The sequence below is a fragment of the Physeter macrocephalus genome, chromosome 20 (genome assembly GCF_002837175.3).
Source record: "Physeter macrocephalus isolate SW-GA chromosome 20, ASM283717v5, whole genome shotgun sequence".
Taxonomy (NCBI): domain Eukaryota; kingdom Metazoa; phylum Chordata; class Mammalia; order Artiodactyla; family Physeteridae; genus Physeter; species Physeter macrocephalus.
In genome coordinates, this window is record NC_041233.1 from 78,283,058 (window position 1) to 78,308,509 (window position 25,452).

At 44.5% G+C, this 25,452-nt stretch overlaps 2 protein-coding genes across 5 annotated transcripts in view; one reads left to right on the forward strand and one right to left on the reverse strand.

Moving 5' to 3' along the window:
* The window catches only part of FANK1 (fibronectin type III and ankyrin repeat domains 1), a 136,628-nt gene extending 132,133 nt beyond the window's left edge, over window positions 1-4,495 (forward strand). For all 4 annotated transcript variants that reach the window (XM_028480910.2, XM_028480911.2, XM_055081083.1 and 1 more), the window contains 5 exons: window positions 245-410; window positions 3,278-3,421; window positions 3,940-4,017; window positions 4,104-4,148; window positions 4,256-4,495. In XM_028480910.2, coding sequence (XP_028336711.1) covers window positions 245-410; window positions 3,278-3,421; window positions 3,940-4,017; window positions 4,104-4,148; window positions 4,256-4,321 — 499 coding nt within the window. In that variant the 3' untranslated portion in view covers window positions 4,322-4,495. The remainder of the gene's footprint in view (window positions 1-244; window positions 411-3,277; window positions 3,422-3,939; window positions 4,018-4,103; window positions 4,149-4,255) is intronic.
* Window positions 4,496-12,403: 7,908 nt separating this feature from the next.
* LOC102991696 (disintegrin and metalloproteinase domain-containing protein 12) overlaps window positions 12,404-25,452 on the reverse strand; it is a 698,539-nt gene continuing 685,490 nt past the window's right edge. Inside the window, exons 25-26 of the mRNA XM_055081255.1 lie at window positions 16,805-16,923; window positions 12,404-13,027 (exon numbers count right to left, since the gene is read on the reverse strand). Of these exons, the coding sequence (XP_054937230.1) occupies window positions 12,967-13,027; window positions 16,805-16,923 (180 nt within the window). The 3' untranslated portion in view covers window positions 12,404-12,966. The remainder of the gene's footprint in view (window positions 13,028-16,804; window positions 16,924-25,452) is intronic.

The window sequence follows — 25,452 nt, forward strand, 5'->3', positions numbered from 1 at the left end:
GTGGGTTTACCTCTGGGCTTTCTATCCTGTTCCATTGATCTATATTTCTGTTTTTGTGCCAGTACCATACTGTCTTGATTACTGTAGCCTTGTAGTAGACACATACATTTTATGTGAATAATTTTCATGGCTTTTCCACCCAAATTAGGATTTCTCTCTTAGGTTTAAGCCAGGGAGGGTACATGTAGACCTGAGTCTGGAGACTGCACTTACAGCCAAATGCTTTTTCTGCTGTGTGTTGCAGTCTAATGCTTGCGTGCTACGCAGGACACCTAGATGTTGTGAAATACCTCCGAAGACACGGTGCTTCTTGGGACACTAGAGACCTAGGAGGCTGTACAGCTCTGCACTGGGCTGCAGATGGAGGCCACTGCAGTGTGATTGAGTGGATGATAAAGGACGGCTGTGAGGTACGGATTGTCCTTGTTAACTACACACGTAGAGTTAAGAACCTAAATGCTGTTCCATAGGGTTTAGGACAAGCAGGGCCTTATGTGGATGTCTTTTGATTAGTTGAACCTAGAAATGCTGGAGAAAGTTCTCTGACTTACGAGCAAGAAAGTTCCCGAAGCCTTAGAGAAAAAAGATCATTATAGAATTGTTATGATAGTGAGGCTTCAGATTGTCATGGAGGTTCATCTTGTGTGGGGGAAAAAGAAACAGTGCTGAATCCAGAGCTGGACCTGATGCTTCTTTTACTTTATTCCTTTGTTCATTCCCTATGCCAACAAAGCTTGATGGTGCCTCTACAACACACCAGATACTGTCGTAGGTGCTGGACGCACCAAGATGTTCAGAACTCTTACAGCCATAGTGCTGCTTATTGCTTTTAGATTTAGATTATTTTTTTTCTTGGTTTGCTTTAAAGATTAGTCATTAAAAAAAAACTTCCAAAGAGCAAACACTATATCAAGAATAGAGCATTCCAGCTCTCGTGTCTTTGCTTTGAAGCAGGCATGTTGGTTTGCTTGTGGTTTCATGTCATCAGAAAGCACAAATTCTACTTGGCAAATAGAAGTAGAGTTGTTTGGACTTCTAAAGATATTTGAAGATGGGCAAATAGAATTAGCTCAATTAGGGTAACTGCTGCTAACTTTGAAAGCTTTAGTTCAAGATTTCAAAGAAGTTAAATAAAAATTTCAGGGCATGGAAATAAGGAATGATGAACAAAATTCTCTCCTAATTGTGATTGCCAGATGGTGTAGACTACTGAGAAATTAAACTGATGACCTGGAAAATAAACTCGAATGGAGAAGAGTTATGTCTCCCGGAAGATGTCTGTAGATTTGTCCTAGTTTGTCTCTGAAGTGTGATGGAGCAAAAGTAAGGCTTAAGTTGTGGGATCTCACTGGTTCCTGCTGCTGCTTTTAGAGGGCTGAGAAGAGGGCCCCTTGAAGGAAGAACCTCAATCAAGATAAATCCCTTTTATTACATTTCTTGTTTTGTTTTAGAGACACGCACAAAAGGTCAGCAGGATCAGCCTGCGCGCCTTGTTGGTTAGGGCCCACACCTGCCTTGGGTGGTAGTGACAGCCACATTCCTCTTGTTTGGTTTATGATGAATTCTGCTCATGCTTTGGACCCAGTAAAAGTCTGTAACTGAAAATGAAGTTTGACCTTTGCTGAAAGAAGGGCGGGTCTCTGCCATCAACATTTAAATACTGGAATTTTGGAAGTGTAGGCTCTCTGGGCTTTAGTTATGGACACACTCATCTGGGGTGAATTCCATCTTTTTCTGTAGCACTGGAACTCCATAAATGTGTCCACAAAAGATTTCTGTGTGGCTGGCAGGCGGCTGGTAGATGATGTCAACACGAGTCCCTCTCTGTTCTTGGCAGGTGGTTGATCCGATGCTTTGGAAGACAGTGGGTTGGACCTGGGAGCAAAGTGGGGCGTTGTCACCCTCTTCTCGAATCGAATGATCTATACTGAGAGCGAGTTATTTGCATGGGGAACCATTTCTACATTTAATGAGCCATGTGACCTCAGGGAAGGTATTCGACTTCTCTGAGATTTGGTTTAAACATTTGTAAACCAGGAATAAAAATAGCTACCCCTGTTTAACCCTCAGGACCAAAAGAGAAAATGTGCGTGGAAGTGCATTGAGAATGCATAAAGTACCTTGTAGTACGAGGTGGTTATTTTATTATCATTTAAATATAATGGAGCTTGCTGCCCAAAGGGTACTTGTTATTTGCAAGAGGAAGAGCTGCACATCTTAACGGTGTTGCAGTGGCTAATCTCATACACACAAATCCACCTGCAAGGTCCTAAGGCCCTACTGGCAGTTCCTTGTTTGTTATTCCGGTCTGATGCTTCACACTAAAGCTGCAGATAGCTCTGAGTAATTCTTCTGTAAGTAAATTCTTCTGAGTTAGACCTGTGTGTGCATCCATGCATCCGTCTGTGCACACGTGTATATGTCTACTTCAGTACCACTCTTCATGGATGGATGAGGTCTTTGTTGGGATTGGAGGAGGCAGTATCTACATTTTATTATTCTAGAATATGTCTTAAAAAGTGTATGTCTACTTCAGTACCACTCTTCATGGATGGATGAGGTCTTTGTTGGGATTGGAGGAGGCAGTATCTACATTTTATTATTCTAGAATATGTCTTAAAAAGCATGAAATTGAAGGATCTTAATGTTGGGCAGGTTATTAGAAATGGCCCATCTTACTACCAGGCAAACTACATTTTGGACAAGGCATTAGGTTGGCTAACTTTTCAGACTGGATTTCATGTACGAGATCTGGTTGCTTTGTATTTACTCCAGCTGTACTTCTCCTGCTTAAAATTAATACCTATTGGTAAGTATCAGGGTGGGTGTTTATATTACTGTCTTGTTCCAGAAGGGATTTAAAGCCGCTTACAAAGACACTTAAAAGTAAGCAGCAGACACTCTTTAAAAACCAGACGAGGAAAGTTAGGCACGAGAAAATAAGGCAGGGCTCACATGGGGCCAAGGAGAAGGTGATTATGTTTCATTTTTCTGTCCCATCTTTTTTCCATTTGAACAAAATGTAAATGAAGATGCCAGTGGGTGGGGAGGGGCCTCCTGGGGCCTCTCAGCACTCTCTAAAGTGGTCCAAACACAGCTGCTCACTGTGTAAATGTGAATGAAATCAGCACAGTCCAATCAACTCTCACCAGGTCTAGAAAGACTGCTATCTAAATTGGGGGAATTTGGGCAAGTAGACATTTCTTTATAAGTTTCTGATGAGTGATTTTCAGGAACAGAAAGTGGGCTAAGAGCCGCTCTCCCTGTGGCTCTCCAGGTGGACATCCCGGACGCTGGCTCGGGGTGGACCCCGCTCATGAGAGTCTCCGCGGTCTCGGGGAACCAGAAGGTCGCCTCTCTGCTGATTGACGCAGGCGCAGATGTGAACATGAAAGACAAAGACGGGAAGACCCCTCTCATGGTACGCCTTGCTCCACACAGCAGCCTGGCTTGACAGGTGGAATTAAGGTCAGAGCTGCCCCTGTAACAGAAATACTTGCGAGTGCAGCCACATAAGAGCACTGGGGTTTGGTTGCGTGTGTATTCCCTATGGGCCTGTGAATTAAGATATGGCAATGTCACCATAGCATTTTTTTGGTGGGGGGTGTCACTCTAGTATTTTTGTTGTCTTTTGACAACTTTCTTGAAGGATTACCAACCCCAGTCCCTGGGGCCATTTTAGGATAAAAACAAAGAAGTGCTGTTCTCTGTCCTGGTTTGGCCTAGGACTTGTCAGGTCATCCTACGTGGAGAAAAGCAGATTTCCTTTCCTTTTCCCTTGCAGTTGCCATCGCTGTGCAGCGAGGTCCACGCACCCATCCTGCAAAGCCACAGCGGCCCCAGACAGCTCTGACTCTTGAGCATGCTGCTGCTGGTGGGTGTCCTGGACCTGTCCCCACAGGAACCCCCTTCCGCTCACCCCCACTGTTTGTTTTCTAGGTGGCTGTGCTGAATAACCATGAAGAATTAGTCCAGTTACTTCTTGACAAAGGGGCAGACGCAAGTGTGAAAAATGAGGTATGTAACTCCATCTCCATCTAAGGATTTTTCCTGGTGAGGAGAGAACGTAGATACCAAAGCATTTTTCTTGTTTTCTCTTTCAGTTTGGCAAAGGTGTCGTAGAAATGGCCAGAGTTTTTGACAGAAAGGTTGGTATGTTCTTTCTGCCCTTTGAGGCTCATTTTGCAGCACTTAAAAAAAAAAAACACAAAAAACCCAAACCTTGGATTACATGCACCTGTTTTTGTTTATCTAGAATGTAGTCTCCTTATTAGAAGAAATGAAAAAAAAGCAAATGCCGAAGAAGTCATCTATTCGCTGACCGGGGCACCTCTTACCTCCCTCCGAAAGCCAAATGAAACGAAGCAAAACGGGACTTGAACTAGAGAGAAGAAATTCTGCATCTTTGAGGGCTATACATTTGATTAATTATTTAGTGAAGATTCACAGTACTTTTGTAACATACGACTGTTCTCACTTTGAAATACATTTTTTTGGATGTTGGGGGTAGGAGTTTTTAATTAATTAATTTATTTATTTTTGCTGTGTTGGGTCTTCATTTCTGCGTGAGGGCTTTCTCCAGTTGCGGCGAGCGGGGGCCACTCTTCATCGCGGTGCGCGGGCCTCTCACTGTCGCGGCCTCTCTTGTTGCGGAGCACAGGCTCCAGACGCGCAGGCTCGGTCGTTGTCGCTCACGGGCCCAGCTGCTCCTTGACACGTGGGATCTTCCCGGACCGGGGCTCGAACCCGCGTCCCCTGCATCGGCAGGCGGACTCTCAACCACTGCGCCACCAGGGAAGCCCCTGAAATACGTCTTTTTACCTAAGTACGCGTGGCGGTGGTGTCGTCATCGGGCGTCTGCAGAACGGGGATATTTTCTTGTGCTCGGGCCTTTTGGAGTTAGACGTGAAGCAAAATATTTATGTCCCGGAGCTGCACGAGCATACACGGGTCCCCCACTTCCCGCTCCTGCCCTCCAAGCTGTCCTCCGAGCCACTCCAGGACCCGGTGGAAATTCCTTCTCCCATGTGTTTTTAATTATGTCCTTCCTCCCCAACCTAAGGCCTTCCACGCCGTGTGGTCAGGCTGGTGCTCCCTCCTGAGAGACGCTCCTCCTGAAAGCCCAGGAGGCCACGTGAAGAGTTTTCTGCTCAGCCGTTGGCCTCACGTCAAAGCGCAAGATACATATTTCAAGACTCCGATTCTGCGCCACTGGAGCAGTCCTTTTAGAACAGACCTGTCTGAGGATGTGTTCGCATACACTCAGGCCCTGACGCTGAAAGAGCCGGCCTGCTGGCCTGTTGACAACTCTGCCAAAGAGGAGTCCATTATTACGTCGAGTCCTCAGAGCAGAAAGGGTTTTGATGCTGATCACTCAGTTCTAAGACAAGTAGGAATGAACAGGTCTGCTGGCTGGGAGCTCAGACACAAACGTGTTGGAGCTTTAATTTGGCAGAGACACACTTACAAATCAGCGAAGAGGGGAGCGAGCCGACTGCGTGCATTTCGCGTCTCCAGAGACAAGCTGGTTAGCTTGACCCCAGGAGAAGACCAGCTACAGAGGTCTGCGCAGGACTGGAATTTTCTCTGCAGGGAAAGAGCAATTAAAAGGTTACCGAAGTGCCAGAGCTCTGGGGGAAGGGCCCAGAGGAGAAACACACGCTCAGTTTTTTGATGCTGGCAGTTCTCAGCTTCATTCCATACACAGCTTATAGACTGTCCACCTTAGGAACTGGATCTGTGGATCATATGCAGTCCTCTCCTTAGATACTTCACGAGCGTTTTACCTTTTGTACAAATGCTTATTCCTTTAGATTTGTTGGAACAGATTTTAAAAATCTCTCTCAAAATCAGAGCATCGTCACGACGTTCCAAGGCTCCTTTTCCCCCACCATGATCAATGTTGACATGCACCTCAACTTCATTCCTTGGTCTGTTGTATATAATATTCATGACCTGTGGGAAGAGGGCACACCCCTTCTCGTGGAGGTCAACCTTGGCCATATAATGGGGCTGACTTTGGTCGATGAAACGTGAGTGGAAGTGGCTCCTGTCCCTCCGAGAGGAAGCTTTAAGAATCCCCAGGTCCCTCTTGCCTCTGCCACAAGACCAGCCGTGATTTGGATGGTGGCTGCTCCATCAGCCCAGGGTCCTGAGACAAGAGCCAGAGCTCACCCAGAATGGACGTGACATGTGAGTGAGAAATAGCCCTTTCTTGTCGTAAGTCACTGAAATTTAAGAGTGGCTTGTCATCGCAGTGTAACTTAGCCAAAAATGACTGCTTGTAAGGTCCTAGCTTGTATCTGTGAATTTAATTTTCCACTGAAGCACCTCTCAAGTCCTTTGGTTTCCAGTCTTATTTTATTCAGACTTTAAATTTTTATCTTTCTGTCTACCTACCTTTCTACCTATCTATCTATATTCGGACTTTTTAAAATTCAGGAATGGATATTGAATTTTATCAAATGTCTTTTGTAGCATCTCTGGTTATCATAGTATGGCCTATTTCCCTACCAGCTATTAATTTGCTGACTTGGATTACGAGATTTTAAAATTTTGAACCATCCTTATATTCCTGAGATGATCTCATTGGGTTACAGTGGGCTGCTGAGTTCTATATGCTCAGGTGCTGTGTGTGTTTGCTTTTTAATATTTTTCCTTAATAAGATTAGATGGTGGTTTATCTTGTGTTTTTAATTTTCCCAAGGAAGCAACCCATGCTTTTATTAGCTTCATTTTTCCCAAATAATTTATACTTTTTATTTCTGAATTGGAATTCCCTCTGGATTGGAATCTCTCGGGAAAGGACATGAGCAATGGATTGTCACAGGCATCACAGGTGAGTGCTTATAATTCAAGGAGTCTGAGAAACATGGCTGTAGAGTGTGTTATCACAATGGTTTCATTTGCTATTTGCTAGATAATCTGCTATTCAGCTTTGACTCAAGTCATTGCCTTTCTAGGGCATAGATTTTCTACTTTTAGTGCATTATTTTATATATATGTATAATATATATATAATATATATATATAAAATCAATTGAGCTACATTATTAACTATGAGGTCTTCTATGTACTTATTTTTTGCCTGCTTGGTTTGTCATGGGTAGAGGGTGGTAAGAATAAGAACACTTGTTACCATTCTGTAAATCTATTTTTCTCGGTATTTACTGCAGTTCTTTATGAAATTGGATGCTAGTTAAAAAAAAATTTGTAATACATTCCCATTGCAATTAGATTTTTATTCTGGATATGCCTGATGTAAATGTTTCTAATCCTGCTTGCTTTCTTTTTGAATTTCTCTCTTCTATAAATATGGTGAGTTTTAAAAATTTATTTGATAGGTTATGTATCCCATCGTTCAAAAAAGTATTAGGTTCCCCCCACCCAACCCCAGAGTGTGTGTGAAAAGGCATAAAGGCAACTTCTTCCATCCTTGTCCCATCACCTGACGGGCTCATGTGGACTGCAGCATGCATCCTCTGACCCTCCAGCTCATCATCCTTCTTAGTTTCTTATGCATCTATAAATGAATGAGAATATAGATACATTTTTCTACATGAGAGTTCCCCCTCCCCCATTTTGGTAATATGCTCAGTAATGAACGAGACACATCTTTATATTAACCTGTATACCATTTATTGGATATAATATGCGTAACATTGACTTTTTTCTATGGAAAAGCAGGTTGTGTTACCTGTAGACCACCAATATGAGAAATGTGTACAAAGGTAACAGACGACTGTAACATAAAAAGGTATGTGAAAAAAATTAGCAAACCAAAGCATGATGAATGGATGAAGCACTATAAAAATGCATGTACTAGTTTAGCAGCTGTAACTTTGTACTGTGCTGAATAGCCTGTAGCCAAGTTTTTACAGAGTGATACTATGTGCCACACACATTCAAACAACAATGCACCTTCCTTAAAACCTCCCCACTTGACCTGATAGATGGTACAAGAGCATGAGGAACTCTGATGCTACTTGTCCTCCTTGGACTCTTAGAGGGTTTTCTCTTTCTAGTTTGATATATTTTTTTCTATCACTGTCCTTCCTACTTAAGTACTTGCTTATATAGGCCATGAACGTAGACATCCTTCCACTTCTTTGTAAAACTAAAATGATCACATGAGATTTATCCTTTTTTCTGGATTTACAATGTGCTAAATTGAGAACTAAACAATTATCTTATGCAAGGAGAATCACAGGGAGAATACAGGACGTGTTTTTTGGAGATGATGTGGAAACATCAGGGTTGGTTACAGCGTATTGAACCTGGAAGAGCCAAATCACACTGAGAATTCCTTTAATTGTGTGTTAAATCTTATGGCTATCACAATCCATTATCGACTATTATGACAATTTTATATGCAGTGTTTCTTCTCCTAATTTTTCTCATATAGAACAGGCTCTTAATGGCTGGATTCTAAGCCACCACTGCTGTCCCAAAAGTAAAGAGGGGGTTTTCTTTAAGAAAGGCAGGGAAACAGTTTATTCATGTGCAGGTAAATGGCTTCTGGAAGCATCACTGCACAGAAATGGTTCTCAGCTTGGGGCTCACGAATCTTTCTTAGCTTGTTGTTACTGGTATGACCATCAGAGTTTTCAAATAGGTTTAAAAGAGATGTCACTGGGAACTGTAGAGTGAGTCGAGAGAATTTAGTAATTAGAGGTGAACTGATTTTCTATGGCCACCTCCCCCTTCTAATAGATAGAAGTCTTTAGCATCCCTCCTGGTGGGGGGGACGCTGCTGGATTCCAGGCTGGCGGGGGAGCCGGCAGGGCTGCTCCAAGCTGTGGTGCTGGAGAAGGCTGGGCTTTGGGTGTCCGATGGGTGGACTTGTGGGGCAGCCACCACTTTGGCTGACCTGTAGTAGCTAAAAACGCCAGGATCTGTCAGAGATTGGAGAAGCCTCGTGCTGGGTTTTGGGCCTGGGGAAGGCACTTGTGTCTGGGTGATAAGGAGTGGCCACGAGATGTATTAGCCTAGGCTGCCTGTGTCCAGATGTGTTCATGGCCTGCTCATGCGTTGGGGGAAGGAGAAGAGATGGCAGCTGCCAGCCCGCCATCGTGCGGGGGACCCACAGCCTGAGTCACCCCTGGGGGTCGGCATTGGCACCAGGAGACTTCCGGGTGTCACGTTTATCTGGGTTTTGTTGGGGTCAGTTTGGTAACAGTGAGGAAGGATCTCCAGACCGAGTCTGCCCTAGGCTTCCTGCTCCCTGAACACCTCGGGGAGCCCTCCAGAGCAAACGTTTTAAATGAAATAAGCCTCATGCCGAAAGCCTGCGAAGGGTCAGGTTGCTGCCCAGGCATCGTGCCCTCTTGGGTGTCGGGGTCTCAATGGCTCAGAGTGCTTTGTAAACAGCGGTGGAGAGATGGCAGGGAGATGCTTGAGAATTCCCGCCGGGCCAGCACCAGGCTCTGTTTAGCACCATGGAGATCACAGGCTCCTAAGAACGGTCTGCCACAGAGCAGAGTTTGAGCTGTTCTTCTCTTAGGGGGTCACACTGATGTGTTGTACTGATTTGCCGGAACAATGGACTCTGGTTTCAGTCTGAGAATTCCTAATAAAGTTAAGAAGGCATAAAAATGTCCCCTTTGAGACTAGTCAGGAGTATTTATTCTCATGTAGTTTAATTTGTTGCTCTTGTGGTTTTTTTGTGATGTCATCCCACATGTGTAAGCTGGAAAAATTCACACTGGGACGTGTAATCTCTATATGCATATTTTGACAATGGAAAATGTTATGTATTGTTTCTCTTGGTTGCTACACATCTGATTCCATGTGTCAGGAAAACAAACTGTTACACAGAATTTCAGGCGATAAACTTTTCAGTAGAATGCCTGGGAGATTAGCCATCTACTTCCCAGTAAAGTGGGGTCATATACCCTACAACTCTCATAAGATGGAGGAAGGAAAGTGACTACCCTTACTTAGGGCCTGCTCTGTGTCGAGGCAAGCTGACTTTCTCAGCGAGGGCCTTCTAAGCCCGCATCAACTCTATTCATGCCTATACAATGAAAAAAATATTAAAAATAGACTGCCATTGAAATACAAGCATTAACTTTTGTTTCTATCATCTATGAGGATATAAAAAGGGGGAGGAATAGCTCCCCCCCCAAACAACCTGGCTATTAGTTACTTTCCTAAGTTATATTAAAATGAAAGTTATTGTTTAATATGCTTCATTTGATAAATATTGCATTTGGAAGTATTGTTCCTCTAATATTATCATCTGTGTATTGTAAGGGGATATTAGGTTTAACTATGTTCTTTTCCAGAAATAAACTGCATGGCGCTATAGAAGCACTTAGTACTGTAGAGAGATAAGAATGTGTCATCAGCCGTGGCCCCTAAGTGGCCATTGATGATGAGATGTAAGATCACAGCATTAATCTCCTTTAATATCAAACTATTCCTGGTTCTCTGAAATAGAAGCATAGGAATTATAATTAAGGACAGACAAAAAAAAAAAAAAGTTCACATCCTCTTCCTTGCACTAGGAGAAGGGGCTACAATGCCAGATCCAAGGATTTGGGCATCTACAAAGACAATACCCACATAATGCACCATAAAAATTCTGTAAACTTTTCAACAGCATACGTTTTGGCCTTTATAGTATAGTTACCAAATATAATCCCAGTTATAGTAATTCTGTATGTACTCATCAGCAGTAATAGTTTCTAACGTGGCTTTATAGTTTGAAGAAATTAATAAATGTATAATGAACAGTTGCATGCTATAAGAGTTGGAATGTATTAGAGCCGAGTTCCCGTGTGTGACATGGATTTATTGAGTTTATCCACGATCGTGAATACTCTGTTGCCTGGATATGGTGGGAACACGGGGAGAGTTAAATGCACTCTTGTTTCTGGAAGGCAAACCAAGATTCTTGGTATGTTTTGTCTTTCTGCTTCAAGGCGTAGAAAAACCATTGAAATGACCCCAGATGAAGTCCCTATCATAAAACAGAGTGGATTATGGAACTGCTGTCAATTGCCTTCTAATGTGAAAACCAGTCGCATATGACCCCACTAGAAGACAGAGTCATAATGGCATTTTTACCTTGTCAGAGTCATTTTGTAATTTTCATGCCATTAGATACAAGCATCTTCAAGATCTCCTTTTGGAAATGGCTCCCCAGTCAGACATCTAAAGAGTGAAAGGCTGATGAGGCTGCTGCCCAAGACTGCATTTCGTGAATATTGAGGATTAGGACTTTGATTTCCTTGTCCCATTTCTGTGATGCTCAACAGGTAAGTTGTAAGTGCTTAAGAAATAGATTCAGACTCTGTGCCAAAAACACCTTTTAAAGATTTCCTCAGCCAAGTTGGGAAAATAAGATGCCCCAAAGAGAACTTAAGTACCTTAGGGTTCTTTGTTCAACATATACTGACAAGGATAGCAGACCATAACCCGTCCCAATGAACACAGCATTCCATTTGGTTGTAGTTTTTGCAAGCATAGGGGTTCTGCCTAATTTTTAACAAGTTGAACCTTGCAGTAAATAAAAGGAGATTTTTATCTACAGAATTGATTCCCTAGATCTGGTTACTGGGTCACATCTGAAAATAGTTATGCTCCCCAGAAAGCCTCATCTATCTGTCGGAACACAGAGTCATTGTATTACAGTCAAAAACACAAGGTGGTAATTTGTTTAGCTCCAAACAGTACAGGGAGCTGGAGGTTTGCAGTGCTTGGGCAGTAGCTGTCTTGTAGAAACACCACCATAAGGTGCTGATACCAGAACTCCTTAAAGGGCAGCAGGGAAAGAAGTTCTTGGTGTTTCTATAAAGCAAACAACTTTTCTGCCTGCTCTCCAAATGCACCCAGGGCTGGTGAGCTCAAGGTCAAGTTTCTGCCTGGCCTCGTGTTCCAGTCTCTATACTGGTGTGGCCACACCTTAAAATTCCTTTCCGCAACCCAGGTTCTCTCCAGAGCTTCCTGGCCAGAAGCCAGGTCCTTCCCTGTTACCCTGGAGCTTCAAGGGATAATAACCCTGGTGGGCCAGCCTGTCAGCTGTGACAGGGCCCAGGTTATCCCTGCAAGCCAAGCATAGGCTGGACCAGAAGCCAGGCTCTGGCCTGAGAGCAGGGGTTCCAGAAAAATCACTTGAGGTTCTACCTGGGGGTCTCTTGAGCTGTGTCTGGGACCATAAGCACAGCCGTGGGTAGCTGGGGAACTGCTGTCCAGTAAAGCCGCCTTCAAAAGGTAAACATCCTGTCCAGACTCCCACTGTCCAGAATCCCATAAAGCACGGTATTTCAAGTTCACTAAACTATTAAAAGCACAAAAAGCCTTCCTTCCATGGAAAACTCAGTGATGGTTTAAAAAAAAAAAACAAAAGCCCACTACAGCGCACTGCGCTGTAGCAAGCATTCTGCATAAATCAAGCATAGGCTGGACCAGAAGCCAGGCTCTGGCCTGAGAGCAGGGGTTCCAGAAAAATCACTTGAGGTTCTACCTGGGGGTCTCTTGAGCTGTGTCTGGGACCATAAGCACAGCCGTGGGTAGCTGGGGAACTGCTGTCCAGTAAAGCCGCCTTCAAAAGGTAAACATCCTGTCCAGACTCCCACTGTCCAGAATCCCATAAAGCACGGTATTTCAAGTTCACTAAACTATTAAAAGCACAAAAAGCCTTCCTTCCATGGAAAACTCAGTGATGGTTTAAAAAAAAAAAAAAACAAAAAAAACGCCCACTACAGCGCACTGCGCTGTAGCAAGCATTCTGCATAAATTAATAATTTACAAGTACCTGAGCAAGTAAAAGTATACAGAGCACCATAGCACAGCACAGCACCGACGGCAGTAGCTCAAAGTTCTTCAAATCATGGTGTTTGTTTGTTTGAAAAATTAAAAAAATTCTAAAAGTTGGTACAAAAAAATAACTCCAACTGGAGTTGAGAGATAGATAGTGCAAACTTCTGTCTTCATTGTTGAACAACGGTGTTGGCATGCTTCTCACTTTGCATAGGCGATGTGGGTGGCTCTGGGCACTTGATGGGGCTGCTTGGAAGCAGGTCTGCAGGAAGAGCAACCAGAGAGTAGAAAACAAAACTGTAGTTAGAGGCCCTGCCAGCGACTTCTGCAGACACAGACACCCGCGTTGGAGATGACTTTTCTTGCACCGTGATGCGCTTCCAGGATCAGACCCCACCCCCTGCCCTGGGGGCTGGAGAACCCTCTTGCTTTCAGCAGGAATTGCAGATCCCAGAAGGGACCTCGCAGCATCTTCAGCCGCTTATGACCCTTTCCAAAGCTACTGATCCCGTCTGTCCACGGGAGAAGAGTGCCATTCAACAGAAAAACGGTGCAAGCCACAAAGGTGAGCCTCACGTGTAACTTTAAATTTTGTAGCAGTCTTAAGTAAAAATAGATAAAACTAACTAACTTTAGTCATATGTTTCACTTAACCCACTCTATCCAGAGTAATTCAATGTGTCACCAACATACAGAATTATTATGAGATAGTTGACATGTTGGGGTACTGACTCTTCAAAATCCAGTGTGGGGAATTTCCTGGTGGTCCAGTGGTTAGGACTCCGTGCTTCCACTACAGGGGGCATAGGGTCGACCCCTGGTTGGGGAACTACGATCCCCCAGGCTGCGAGGTGTGGCCAATTAAAAAAAAAAATCCAGCGCGTATTTGCGTTGCCTGCATATCTTATCTTTCACCAGCCACAGTGGGCCCAGTGGCTACTGTATTAGTGCAGCTCCAGAGCAAAGCTGGGCATGTGGGATCCCTCGGAACTGAACATACAGAGGGTTCTCCTTCCAGGAGGAGACCAAAACCAGCTTGCACTGATGATGTCAGCAACTGGCCGCTGCTTGAGGTCATTTAAAAAAGAGCCTTCCCCAGAGGATCTAAACAGACATTTCTCCAAAGAAGACACACAGATGGCCAAAAGCACATAACAAGATGCTCATCATCACTATCAGAGAACTGTAAATCAAAACCACAATGAGATATCACCTCACACCGGTCAGAATGGCCATCACCAAAAACATCTACAAACAATAAATGCTGGAGAGGGTGTGGAGAAAAGGGAACCCTCCTGTGCTGTTGGTAGGAGTGTAAATTGGTGCAGCCACTATGGAGGTTCCTTAAAAAACTAAAAATAGAGTTGCCATATGATCTAGCAATCCCACTCCTGGTCATATACCTATCTGGAGAAAACCATAATTCGAAAAGATACATGCACCCCAAAAACTAAAAATAGAGTTACCATATGATCCAGCAATCCCACTCCTGGTCATATACCTATCTGGAGAAAACCATAATTCGAAAAGATACATGCACCCCAATGTTCACTGCAGCACTATTCACAACAGCCAAGACATGGAAGCAACCTCCATGTCCGTCGACATAGGAATGGAAAAAGAAGATGTGGTATATACACAATGGAATACTACTCAGCCATAAAAAGTATGAAATAACGCCATTTGCAGCCACATGGATGGACCTACAGATTATCATACTAAGCGAAGTAAGCCAAAGACAAATATCATCTGATATCACTTATAGGTGGCATCTAAAATATGACACAAATGAACTTACCTACTAAAACAAAAAGACTCACAGACCTAGAAAACAGACTTGTGGTTTCCAAGGGGGAGGGAGGGTGGGGGAGAGAAGTGGGAGGTTGGGGTCAGCAGATGCAAACTATTATATAGAGAATGGATAAACAACAAGGTGCTACTGTATAGCACAGGGAACCATGTTCAATATCCTGTGATAAACCACAGTGGAAAGAATATGAAAAAGAATATCTGTATAACAATCATTTTGCTGTAAGCAGAAATTAACACTAAATCAACGATACTTCAATAAAAGAGAGGCCCTTCCCCTCCCTCTTCATGTCCATGTAAAGTGGTGTTTTTTCCTTTTGAACAAGAAAAGTAACTTCAAGATCAGTGTACAAACCACAGTGAAATAATTAGGATGCTCTGCAGTTTTTCTGTACTTGTGTAGTCGGGAATTAAACCACCGTCCTGACCCTTTGACCGGCTCTATCTGAGATATATTAGGCAGCTATCTCTTTCGTGGGCCAAACATTTTTCCTAAGAGCTGTAATGAAATCATGAGCGTGTGTGTTTCCCTTCAGAGATGCTGAATTACTGAACCCAGGGCCTGGCCAACACCTACCTTTGGTTCTTTCTTTGGAGCTCACAAAGCAAGCTGCCTGCTAAGGGGATATATGTTTTGGCTGAGGATTTAACCCATCTGTGTGCTGGTAAATGTTTAACTACCCACCACTGGGATGAAGGAGGAGGGCCTGATCTATAGCATTTGCTGATTTCCATGGTATAAATACTTATGCTTCCAACATGATATGGCTGAACATGGAAGAGATGTGCAGTGGCCAGCATGGCATTTTCATCACATAGGAATGACAGATACAGTAAGCTCAAGAATGTGGGTTGCCAGAACTACCAAATGACCCAGCAGTAAAAGGAAACGAAATTGAGTTATTTGTAGTGAGGTGGATGGACCTAGAGTCTGTCCTACAGAGTGAAGTAAGTCAGAAAGAGAAAAACAAATACTGTATGGCTAACACGTATATATGGAATCTAAAAAAAAAAAAAAAATGGTTCTGAAGAACCTAAGGGCAGGACAGGAATAAAGACGCAGACATAGAGAATGGACTGGAGGACATGGGGAGGGGGAAGGGTAACCTGGGACGAAGTGAGAGAATGCCATGGACAAATATACACTACCAAACCTAAAACAGATAGCTAGTGGGAAGCAGCCGCATAGCGCAGGGAGATCAGCTCGGTGCTTTGTGACCACCTCGAGGGGTGGGATAGGGAGGGAGACGCAAGAGGGAGGGGATGTGGGGATATATGTATACATATAGCTGATTCACTTTGTTATACAGCAGAAACTAACACCACTGTAAAGCAATTATACTCCAATAAAGATGTTAAAAAAATATGGATTGCAGTAACATATAGTAAAAAAAAAAAAAAAAAAAAAAATGGAGGTGAGAAGCTTTGAGCATTTCTTACCTTTGTTTTTAATATAACTGGTGTCATCGCCAGCTTATATAATTTTTAAGAATGGCTAGGCTTAACACCTAGCTTGCAAAATTCCTAGACATTTAATAGTTCTTGCAAAGCAGTGTGGGCTGGCTCCAGCACACCACTGGGTTAAACCTCCCTGCCCAAGTCCAGATTCAGGGCTGTGCCTACCTCATCCCCTGGGGGAGGGCGTAGGAGATGACCACAGCTGCAGCTCAGTCGTCAAAGGTGATTCCTTTTGCCGGATGAGGGGGAAGCTCCCAGTTACCCCTGCCCAGCAGCTTCTTTAGCCTGACTTCTTACATTCCCCTTATTTCATCCATGACCCTCCAGCCTCACCTCGTTTCTCGGGATCCCAGGGGTTGGGCAGAGGCCATCAAGGTCCAAGTGGGATTTCTGGAGGTAGGTGTCCAGCTTTCATAATATCGCACCACTTGCTGGCTTTCTCTCCTTTGGGGGACATGGCCCAGCCCAGATCAACAGCCACAGCTTTGAGGGATCTGTTCTACTTGATCTTGAGTTGATCTCATGGGTAGGCTGGGATATTTGCTAAGAGTGACATGTGATGCCTACAATTATAGCTCCCAGCTGCTTCCTGCTTATTCTTCAGATCCGCCCTCGCGTCTGTTTTATATTGTTCCCAGGGGTGGGGAGTGCAGGACGCATAGCCGCCACCGCCACCCCCATGTCCTCCTGTGGCTTGAGAAACATGGCTCGGTGCAGCTGCACCCACATAGTTTTGGGGAGAAAAAGAGGGACATGGGTGCATCACACCAACCTGATGGGCGCCCGGCGGAGCCCAGACTCCTGCTGTCCCAGGGTCCTGGCAAGCCGGGTTGTCCTGCTTAAAGGATCTGCAGGCAGAGGCTTCTGAGGAGGGTTTGGCTTACGAGTTCCCTGCAATAAACCACAAGATTATGTCTGATCACCATCTCCGTGAACTCGGACAAGACACTGACCTCAGGAGCTGTTAGAGTCCCCTGGAGAGTGGGATAGGGAGAGGAGAGTGGATAAGTTGCTACACAGCCCAAGTTTCATTTACTGTAAACTTTCTGAATACGATCCTCTAACCGTACAGGTGTGGTGGTGGTGCGTGCGTGCGTGTGTGTGAGGGGGGGGTGACCTGTGTTAAAGATTTAACCATAGCGTCATTTAGTTACAGTCACTCAAATATGGGTCTTCAGCTGCCATGCTGTTCCCAGGCCTTGGAAGTATAGTCGATGCTGGTGTTTCTGGGCCAGTGTTACCCAGGGGATGGAAACTTTCCTGTGCTTTTAGGCTTCAATTTATAAAGGCCTAACATGAGAAGTTGGTGAAAATCTTTCAAAGAACACATTCATTGCTTCAAATTTGCCAGAATCCTGTAACAGAACTTGTTCGGCTGTGGGTGAACCAGACGATGAAGGTGACCGTCCTTCACGCATCAGTGTGGGGTCAGTAACATCCCTCCATGAAATACACAGGTTGTGCTACCAAAATATTTTCTAATAATTCGTTCAGAGAGTCACAAACTGGCTTGGAAAATGACACCCAGAAGGAAAACCCAAGACACAGTGGTTTGAGGGACAGATATTGTTCTGTAAGGAAGCTGATGGGGGCGGTGCTGTATTGACCAGAGGCCAGTGAGGGAGTTGGCAGTAGAAGGTGGGCAGAGCATGAACTTGGAGTATCTGCTCTGGGTTTTGTACAAATACCAATACTCTGGGACTCGTGCAAGTCACTTGACTTCTCTGAACCTCAACTTCTCTGTCTGTAAAGTGGGAGAAAACAAGACCCATCTCATAGCACTCTTATGAAGACTAAATAAAATAATGTATGGGAAGCTCCCAGAATATAGATAACAATGATTAAAAGTCACTTGTGGGACCTCCCTGGCGACGCAGTGGTTAAGACTCCGCGCTCCCAATGCAGGGGGCCCGGGTTCGATCCCTGGTCGGGGAACTAGATCCCACATGCGTGCTGCAACGAAGAGCTTTCCTGCGCGACTAAGGAGCACACCTGCCGCAACTAACACCCGGCACCACATCCCCCCCACCAATAAAAGGCACTTGTGTTCCTGGGGTCCCTTCCTTGGCTCTCCCTTGTGAGAGTGGGGCTCACTGGAGCCAGGTTGGAAAGTCAGTGAGTGTTGATAACACTCTCTTTTGGGCCCAGGGTGAACAAAGGCATCAAGACACCACCTGCGCTGGTCCTTGGAGCATAGAAGCACTCACACATGTACAGAAAGTCTGTAGGAAATGGTGCTAGAAACTCAAGGAAGACAGGACATCCTAATAAACAGATGACCTCACACACTGTCATGGAACTCAGAACACTCAAGATGATTTAAACACATACGAGGTGCATTTCTCATAGTACTCATCCCACTAAAATTATATCTCCGCCGCAATCGGAGCTCAGTTAAAAGAAGGCGACAATATAGTCACAATGTAACATAGCTTTGTAAAGCAAAGGAAGCTACCACAGGAGTCTGTCAACCACAGCTGTATGGAAAATACAGCAACTTGAAACAATGGGGAAACTGGGATAGGAAAGAGCCACTGAACAAGGAACAGACTTAAAAGTGCCATTTCTACATCGGCTCTCATTAGTGGAAATAGTAACAGCCTGTTGAATGTAAGACAGAACACAACCTTCAGTAGAAATACAGACCATGCAATGAGCACAGCACCGAGGTCAGGCTGTTTGTGTATCCAGCCAGGCTCTGCGCTTACAAGCTCTGAGAGCACACAAGTTATTTAACTTCTTTAAGTTGTAGAGAGGAGATGATGTGAGGGTGCAGGGAGAGATTACCTGTTGATCTCTTAGCATATAGAGCCTGGCACACAGCGACCAATAAGTGTTAGCTGCTACTGCTTCACAATTACTATTATTGAAGGAGTGAATTTAACCACCTAAAAGCACCATAATCCTCCCAACAAACACTGGGTGATAAACCATGGCACTAAATCAAGCTCCATTTCCTGTAAGGTGCTAGAAAACAATGAGCAGGCTAGTATGTGCAATGTAAAAATGAATGCACGCACCCACATGAGGATTAAATAATTCATTACTAAATGATACTAGTTTTGCCGCTAAGTATGAATAGATATCTAGTCTTGGTAGTAAAGATAATGTCAGGTTTTTATTACACTACTGGAGAAAAAGTGAGATGTATGTTACAGTGTATCACAATATATTTGGATTTATCATGGAAGCTTAGGAGATAGGTTGGCCATTCATTCTGGTTTTGCCTGGGACATTCCCAATTTATGGCTGTGTTTAATTTATTAATCATAGTCTTTCTCATGTGCCCTGGTTTAGAGGACAAACTATATGGTCACCATAGTGATAAAAGCCCCAACAGCTGACATATTGATTGAAAGTTCTGATTCAAACCTGGGGTCAGCAGAGGCACCAATCCCCCTCCCTCCTGCCATGCCCATGACATGGTTTTGATGGAAACATGAAACAGGTAGCTGCCTAGGTAAGATGCCAGCTTCCCTCACCAGGCCCAGCTGGGACAAACTGGCATCACGGAACAGCGGGGTTAGTCAAAGATGATGTATCCTCCCTCCTCAGGGATCAGGCATGGAGCCCATGAACCATGTGGGCAAAAGCACCAGCTGCGTGTGCCTTGACTTTGCAGAAAGGGGTGGGACTTCCACACTCCCTTTTAGGCGCTGCTTTTCAAGCTGCCTTTGCAAAACCTGAACCTGGGCTTTCCCAATGACGTCTGATCCAGCCTGGCCACAAAGAGCCGTGGGAATGGAGCTGAGGAATATGACTCCAGGCCAAGTTGCTCACACTCAATAAACATTTCTTTAGATTGATTTTCACTTTAAACAAGGAAATGAGTTCAGACCCCTATTTCTCTTTCCTCTCAACTTCTAGGTACCGGAGAAAAATCGAGATCTGTTATTAAATAGAGTTGTCTCATTTCTCCATTTTCTGCTCATGTTTCAGCAAAAGCCACATATTTCAAGTTTTTTAGAGGGATGAGAACAAATTTTTAGATCCAAACATAGCCCCTTGCTTTGACCATCACAGAGAATTCTCAGCTGTTATCTCCTTCTGCATGATCAGCAAGAATAAGTGCATCCTGCTTATCCAGAGGGATCTCCCCAGGAAGACTGGGTGTTATCACAGGAAAACGCCAGAGATGCCACAGAGATCCCTGGTGAGCTCGTGCAGGGCCGGGGGGCGGGCAGCATAAACATTGCTCACCATCTGGCCCATCCCTGGCCCTGTAGAAATAGACACTTCATGATAACACCAAGGACAACTGGTTCTCTGGGGAATGCCTCAACTTCTTTTTACTCTTTAGTCAGAAAAAGCAGAGGTCCTTTAAAGAGCACTTTTACACCTAGCTGGAAGATGTCCCTGGGTCCCTTCTTTCTAAAACCACCTGAAAACAGTAAAGAAAATGCGCAAGAAGGAGCAAAACTCCACCTCTGAGAAAAACATATAGCCCCACATGAATATATGAGAAAAGGATGCAAAGTGTTGAGCAGGCTGGGCTGAGGAGAGACCACAGAAGGGACACCTGTGTGGCCAACCTGGTGAAATGCAGAGGGGGAGACATCCACCTTGCCTGCCGGGGATAAGACTACAGAGTGAGCAGATGGTGTGTGTGTGTCAGGGCTGAAGGAGCAGCAGATGAGCCCAACCATCTGTGCACACCTGGAGCAGGGGAGGGGACCTGGCAGGGTCTCTGCTGAAATCAGGGGAGGCCCAACCACCACTATCCCTCAAAGCCCGCTGTCCCGTGGTCCCCCATGATGTGGGCAATTTGGAGGTGGCCCTGAGCTCTGACCTGGCCTTTCCCCCAACTGTCCTGCAACTGGTCGTTTTTTCCAGGAAGACCTCGCTTCATTTAAAGAGGAATTTAGATACATTAATCAAAACTACTGAAAGAAGGAAGGAAGGAACCATGATAAACAAAAGGCAAACTAAGAAGCCACTGGCAAAAATGTATACATAAGGACATGAAAAAGGAGCTGGCAAAAGTCAAGTGAAAAGGGAAAGGAAAAAAATAAAGCAACAATGCAAACCACGGACTAAGACAGTACTGAACACAGTCAGGGCTGTGGGGACCAGCTTGAGGGAAATGAGAAGTTCAACGGTAAATGACAAAGACCACAGACAAAGGTGATACAACATATACATAAATGGTGTCACTTATGGGATCTGAACAAATAGTAAAGAGAGAAAAGATACCCAGATTTATTTTGTAAAAACTTTTCTGAAAGAGTCAAGTCTATGGATTGAAAGTGTACACTGTTTCCCTGGGTGAAATGAATCAGACTCATCAGAATTAAGACATAATTAATAGGATACAGAGTCATGTCACTTACAAGGAAAAAAGAAATAAGCCAGCTTCTGATTTCTTCAGAGCAGATAGAGGAAGCATGCAGCTAAGAGTTTCAGGGAAAGAAAGTGTGAGCCATTAATTTTATGCCTAAACTGTCATTGAAAAAATAAAGCAACAGCCAAGTGTCTTTGAACATACAAAATTCAGGGAATATACTTCCTAAGAGCTCTTCTGGAAGGAATTCTGGAAGTCCAATAGAATGAACTTCAGCCAGCCAGGAAAAGAATGGCTCAGTGGTAAGGAGATTAAGCACTAAATCCCTTCAATGTAGACCTAAGGGTAACAAAACTGTGGGAATTATGGCTACAAAACAGAAAGTAAATGTTATTAGCCATAATAATATAGACATTCTAGAATTAACCAAAGTTGGGAGGTGGATCATTCATTTCCAGATATATGGAAGGCTGAGTTATTTTGACCTACCTTCTCTCTAAAATTGTTGGATAAAATGTATTTAATAGAAGAAATGGACAAATTCTTAGTAAGGTACAATCTCCCAAGACTGAATCAGGAGAAACAGTAAATATGAACAGACTAATCACAAGTACTGAAATTGAAACTGTGATTAGAAAACTTCCAACAAACAAAAATCCAGGACCAGATGGCTTCACAGGCGAATTCTATCAAACAATGAAGAAGAGTTAACACCTATCCTTCTGAAACTCTTCCAAAAAATTGCAGAGGAAGGAACACTTCCAAACTCATTCTATGAGGCCACCATCACCCTGATACCAAAACCAGACGATACCACAAAAAAAGAAAATTACAGACCAATATCAGTGATGAACATAGACTCAAAAATCCTCAACAAAATACTAGCAAACTGAATCCAACAACACATTTAAAGGATCATACACCATGATCAAGTGGCATTTATCCCAGGGATGCAAGGATTTTTCAATATCCACAAATCAGTGATACACTATGTCAACAAACTGAAGAATAAAAACCATATGATCATCTTGATAGATGCAGAAAAAACTTTTAACAAAATTCAACACCGATTTATGATAAAAACTCTCCAGAAAGTGGATGTAGAGGGAAGCTACTTCAACATAATAAAGGTCATATATGACAAACCTACAGCTAGCATAATACTCAATGGGGGAAAGCTGAAAGCATTTCCTATAAGATCAGGAACAAGACAAGGATGTCCACTCTCACCACTTTTATTCAACATAGTTTTAGAAGTCCTGGCCATGGCAATCAGAGATGAAAAAGAAATAAAAGGAATCCAGATTGGCAAAAAAGAAGTAAAACTGTCCCTGTTTGCAGATGACATGATACTATACATAGAAAATCCTAAAGATGCTACCAGAAAACTACTAGAGCTCATCAGTGAATACGGTAAAGTTGCAGGATACAAAATTAATACACAGAAATCTGTTGCATTCCTATACACTAACAATAAAAGATCAGAAAGAGAAATTAAAGAAACAATCCCATTTACCATCACATCAAAAAGAGTAAAATACCTAGAAATAAACCTACCTAAGGAGGCAACTACTCCAAAACTATGACGCTGATGAAAGAAATCGAAGATGACATAAACAGATGGAAAGATATACCTCGTTCTTAGATTGGAAGCATCAATATTGCCAAAATGACTATACTACCCAAGGCAATCTACAGATTCAGCGCAATCCCTATCAAATTACCAATGGCATTTTTCACAGAACTAGAACAAGAAAATTTTAAATTTGTATGGAGACACAAAAGGCCCTGTACAGCCAAAGCAATCTTGAGAAAGAAAAACAGAGCGATATTACCTGCTCTCTTTGCTTGTGGCATTTGTTATTTTCTGCAATTGTCTTGGGTATTGATGTATTTACCTCTTTCTCTATTGTCCGCCTCCCAGACTAGAACACGAGCTCCCTGGGGTTGGGCTGCCTCTGCCTCCTTCTCTCTTGTTTCCCTGGAGCCCACGGCAGCGGTCAGTACCCAGAAGGAGCTCAGCGAGTGTGGGATGACTCAGACGACTGACAGGAGTGAACACATGAGTGAGTGAGAGCAGACCTTTGGTCAAAGCTCTGGTGTTTATTTCTCATTTCCTTCTTTCCTGGCACCTCCTTCCAACCTGATAACTTGCTGGACTCAAAACCTACTCTGTCTGGCCAGCGCTTTCCATGAGAACTTTCTGTGATGATGAAAATGCTGCGAGATAGAGAGAAGATGGTGGAAGAGTAAGACACGGAGATCGCCTTCCTCCCCACAGATACATCAGAAATACATCTACACGTGGAACAACTCCTACAGAACACCTATTGAACGCTGGCAGAAGACCTCAGACCTCCCAAAAGGCAAGAAACTCCCCAGGTACCTGGGTAGGGCAAAAGAAAAAAGAAAAAACAGAGAAAAAAGAATAGGGACGGGACCTGCCCCTCGGGAAGGGAGCTGTGAAGGAGGAAAGGTTTCCACAGACTAGAAGCCCCTTCGCAGGCGGAGACTGCGGGTGGCGGCGGGGGGAAAGCTTAGGAGACATGGAGGAGAGCGCAGCAACAGGGTGCAGAGGGCAAAGCGGAGAGATTCCCGCACAGAGGATCAGCGCCCACCAGCACTCACCAGCCCGAGAGGCTTGTCTGCTCGCCCACCGGGTGGGTGGGGGCTGGGAGCTGAGGCTCGGGTTTCGGAGGTTGGATCCCAGGGAGAGGACTGGGGTTGGTGGTGTGAACACAGCCTGAAGGGGGCTAGTGCTCCACAGCTAGCTGGGAGGGAGTCGGGGAAAATGTCTGGACCTGCTTAAGGGGCAAGAGACCCTTGTTTCAGGGTGTGCGAGGAGAGGGGATTCAGAGCACGGCCACGAGCTCCAGAGACGGGCACAAGTCATGGTTATCAGCGCAGACACCAGAGACGGGCATGAGACGCTAAGGCCTCTGCTGCAGCCACCAAGAAGCCTGTGTGAGAGCACAGGTCACTCTCCACACCTCCCCTCCCGGGAGCCTGGCAGCCCGCCACTGCCAGGGTCCCGTGATCCAGGGACAACTTCGCCGGGAGAACACACGGAGCGCCTCAGGCTGGTGCAACGTCATGCTGGCATCTGCCGCTGCAGGCTCGCCCTGCACTCCGTAACCCTCCCTCCCTCCGGCCTGAGGGAGTCAGAGCCCTGGAATCAGTTGCTCCTTTAACCCCGTCCTGTCTCAGCGAAGAACAGACGCCCTCGGAAGACCTACGTGCAGAGGCGGGGCCAAGTCCAAAGCTGAGCCCAGTGAGCTGTGCGAACAAAGAAGAGAAAGGGAAATCTCTCCCAGCAGCCTCAGGAGCAGCGGATTAAAGCTCCACAATCAACTTGATGTACCCTGCATCTGTGGAATGCCTGAATAGACAATAAATCATCCCAAATTGAGGAGGTGGACTTTGGGAGCAAGATATATAATTTTTTTCCCCTTTTTCTCTTTTTGTGAGTATGTGTATGCTTCTGTATGAGACTTTGTCTGTATAGCTTTGCTTTCACCATTTGTCCTAGGATTCTGACCGTCGGTTTTTTTTTACTTAAAAATTTTTTTCATAATAATTCTTTTTTATTTTAATAACTTTATTTTATTTTACCCTACTTTCTTTTCTTTCTTTCTTTCTTTCCTTCCTTCCTTCCTCCCTCCCTCCCTTCCTTCTTGTCTTCCTTATTTCTTCTCCTTTTTATTCTGAGCGGTGTGGATTAAAGGCTTTTGGTGCTCCAGCCAGGTGTCAGGGCTGTGCCTCTGAGGTGGGAGAACCAACTTCAGGACACTGGTCCACAAGAGACCTCCCAGCTCCACATAATATCAAACGGTGAAAATCTCCCAAAGGTCTCCATCTCAACACCAAGACCCAGCTTCACTCAACGACCAGCACGCTACAGTGCTGGACACCCTATGTGAAAAAACTAGCAAGACAGAAACACAACTCCACCCATGAGCAGAGAGGCTGCCTAAACTCATAATAAGGTCACAGACACCGCAAAACACACCAGCAGACGTGGACCTGCCCACCAGAGAGACAAGATCCAGCCTCATCCACCAGAACACAGGCACCAGTCCCCTCCACCAGGAAGCCTACACAACCCACTGAACCAACCTTAGCCACTGGGGGCAGACACC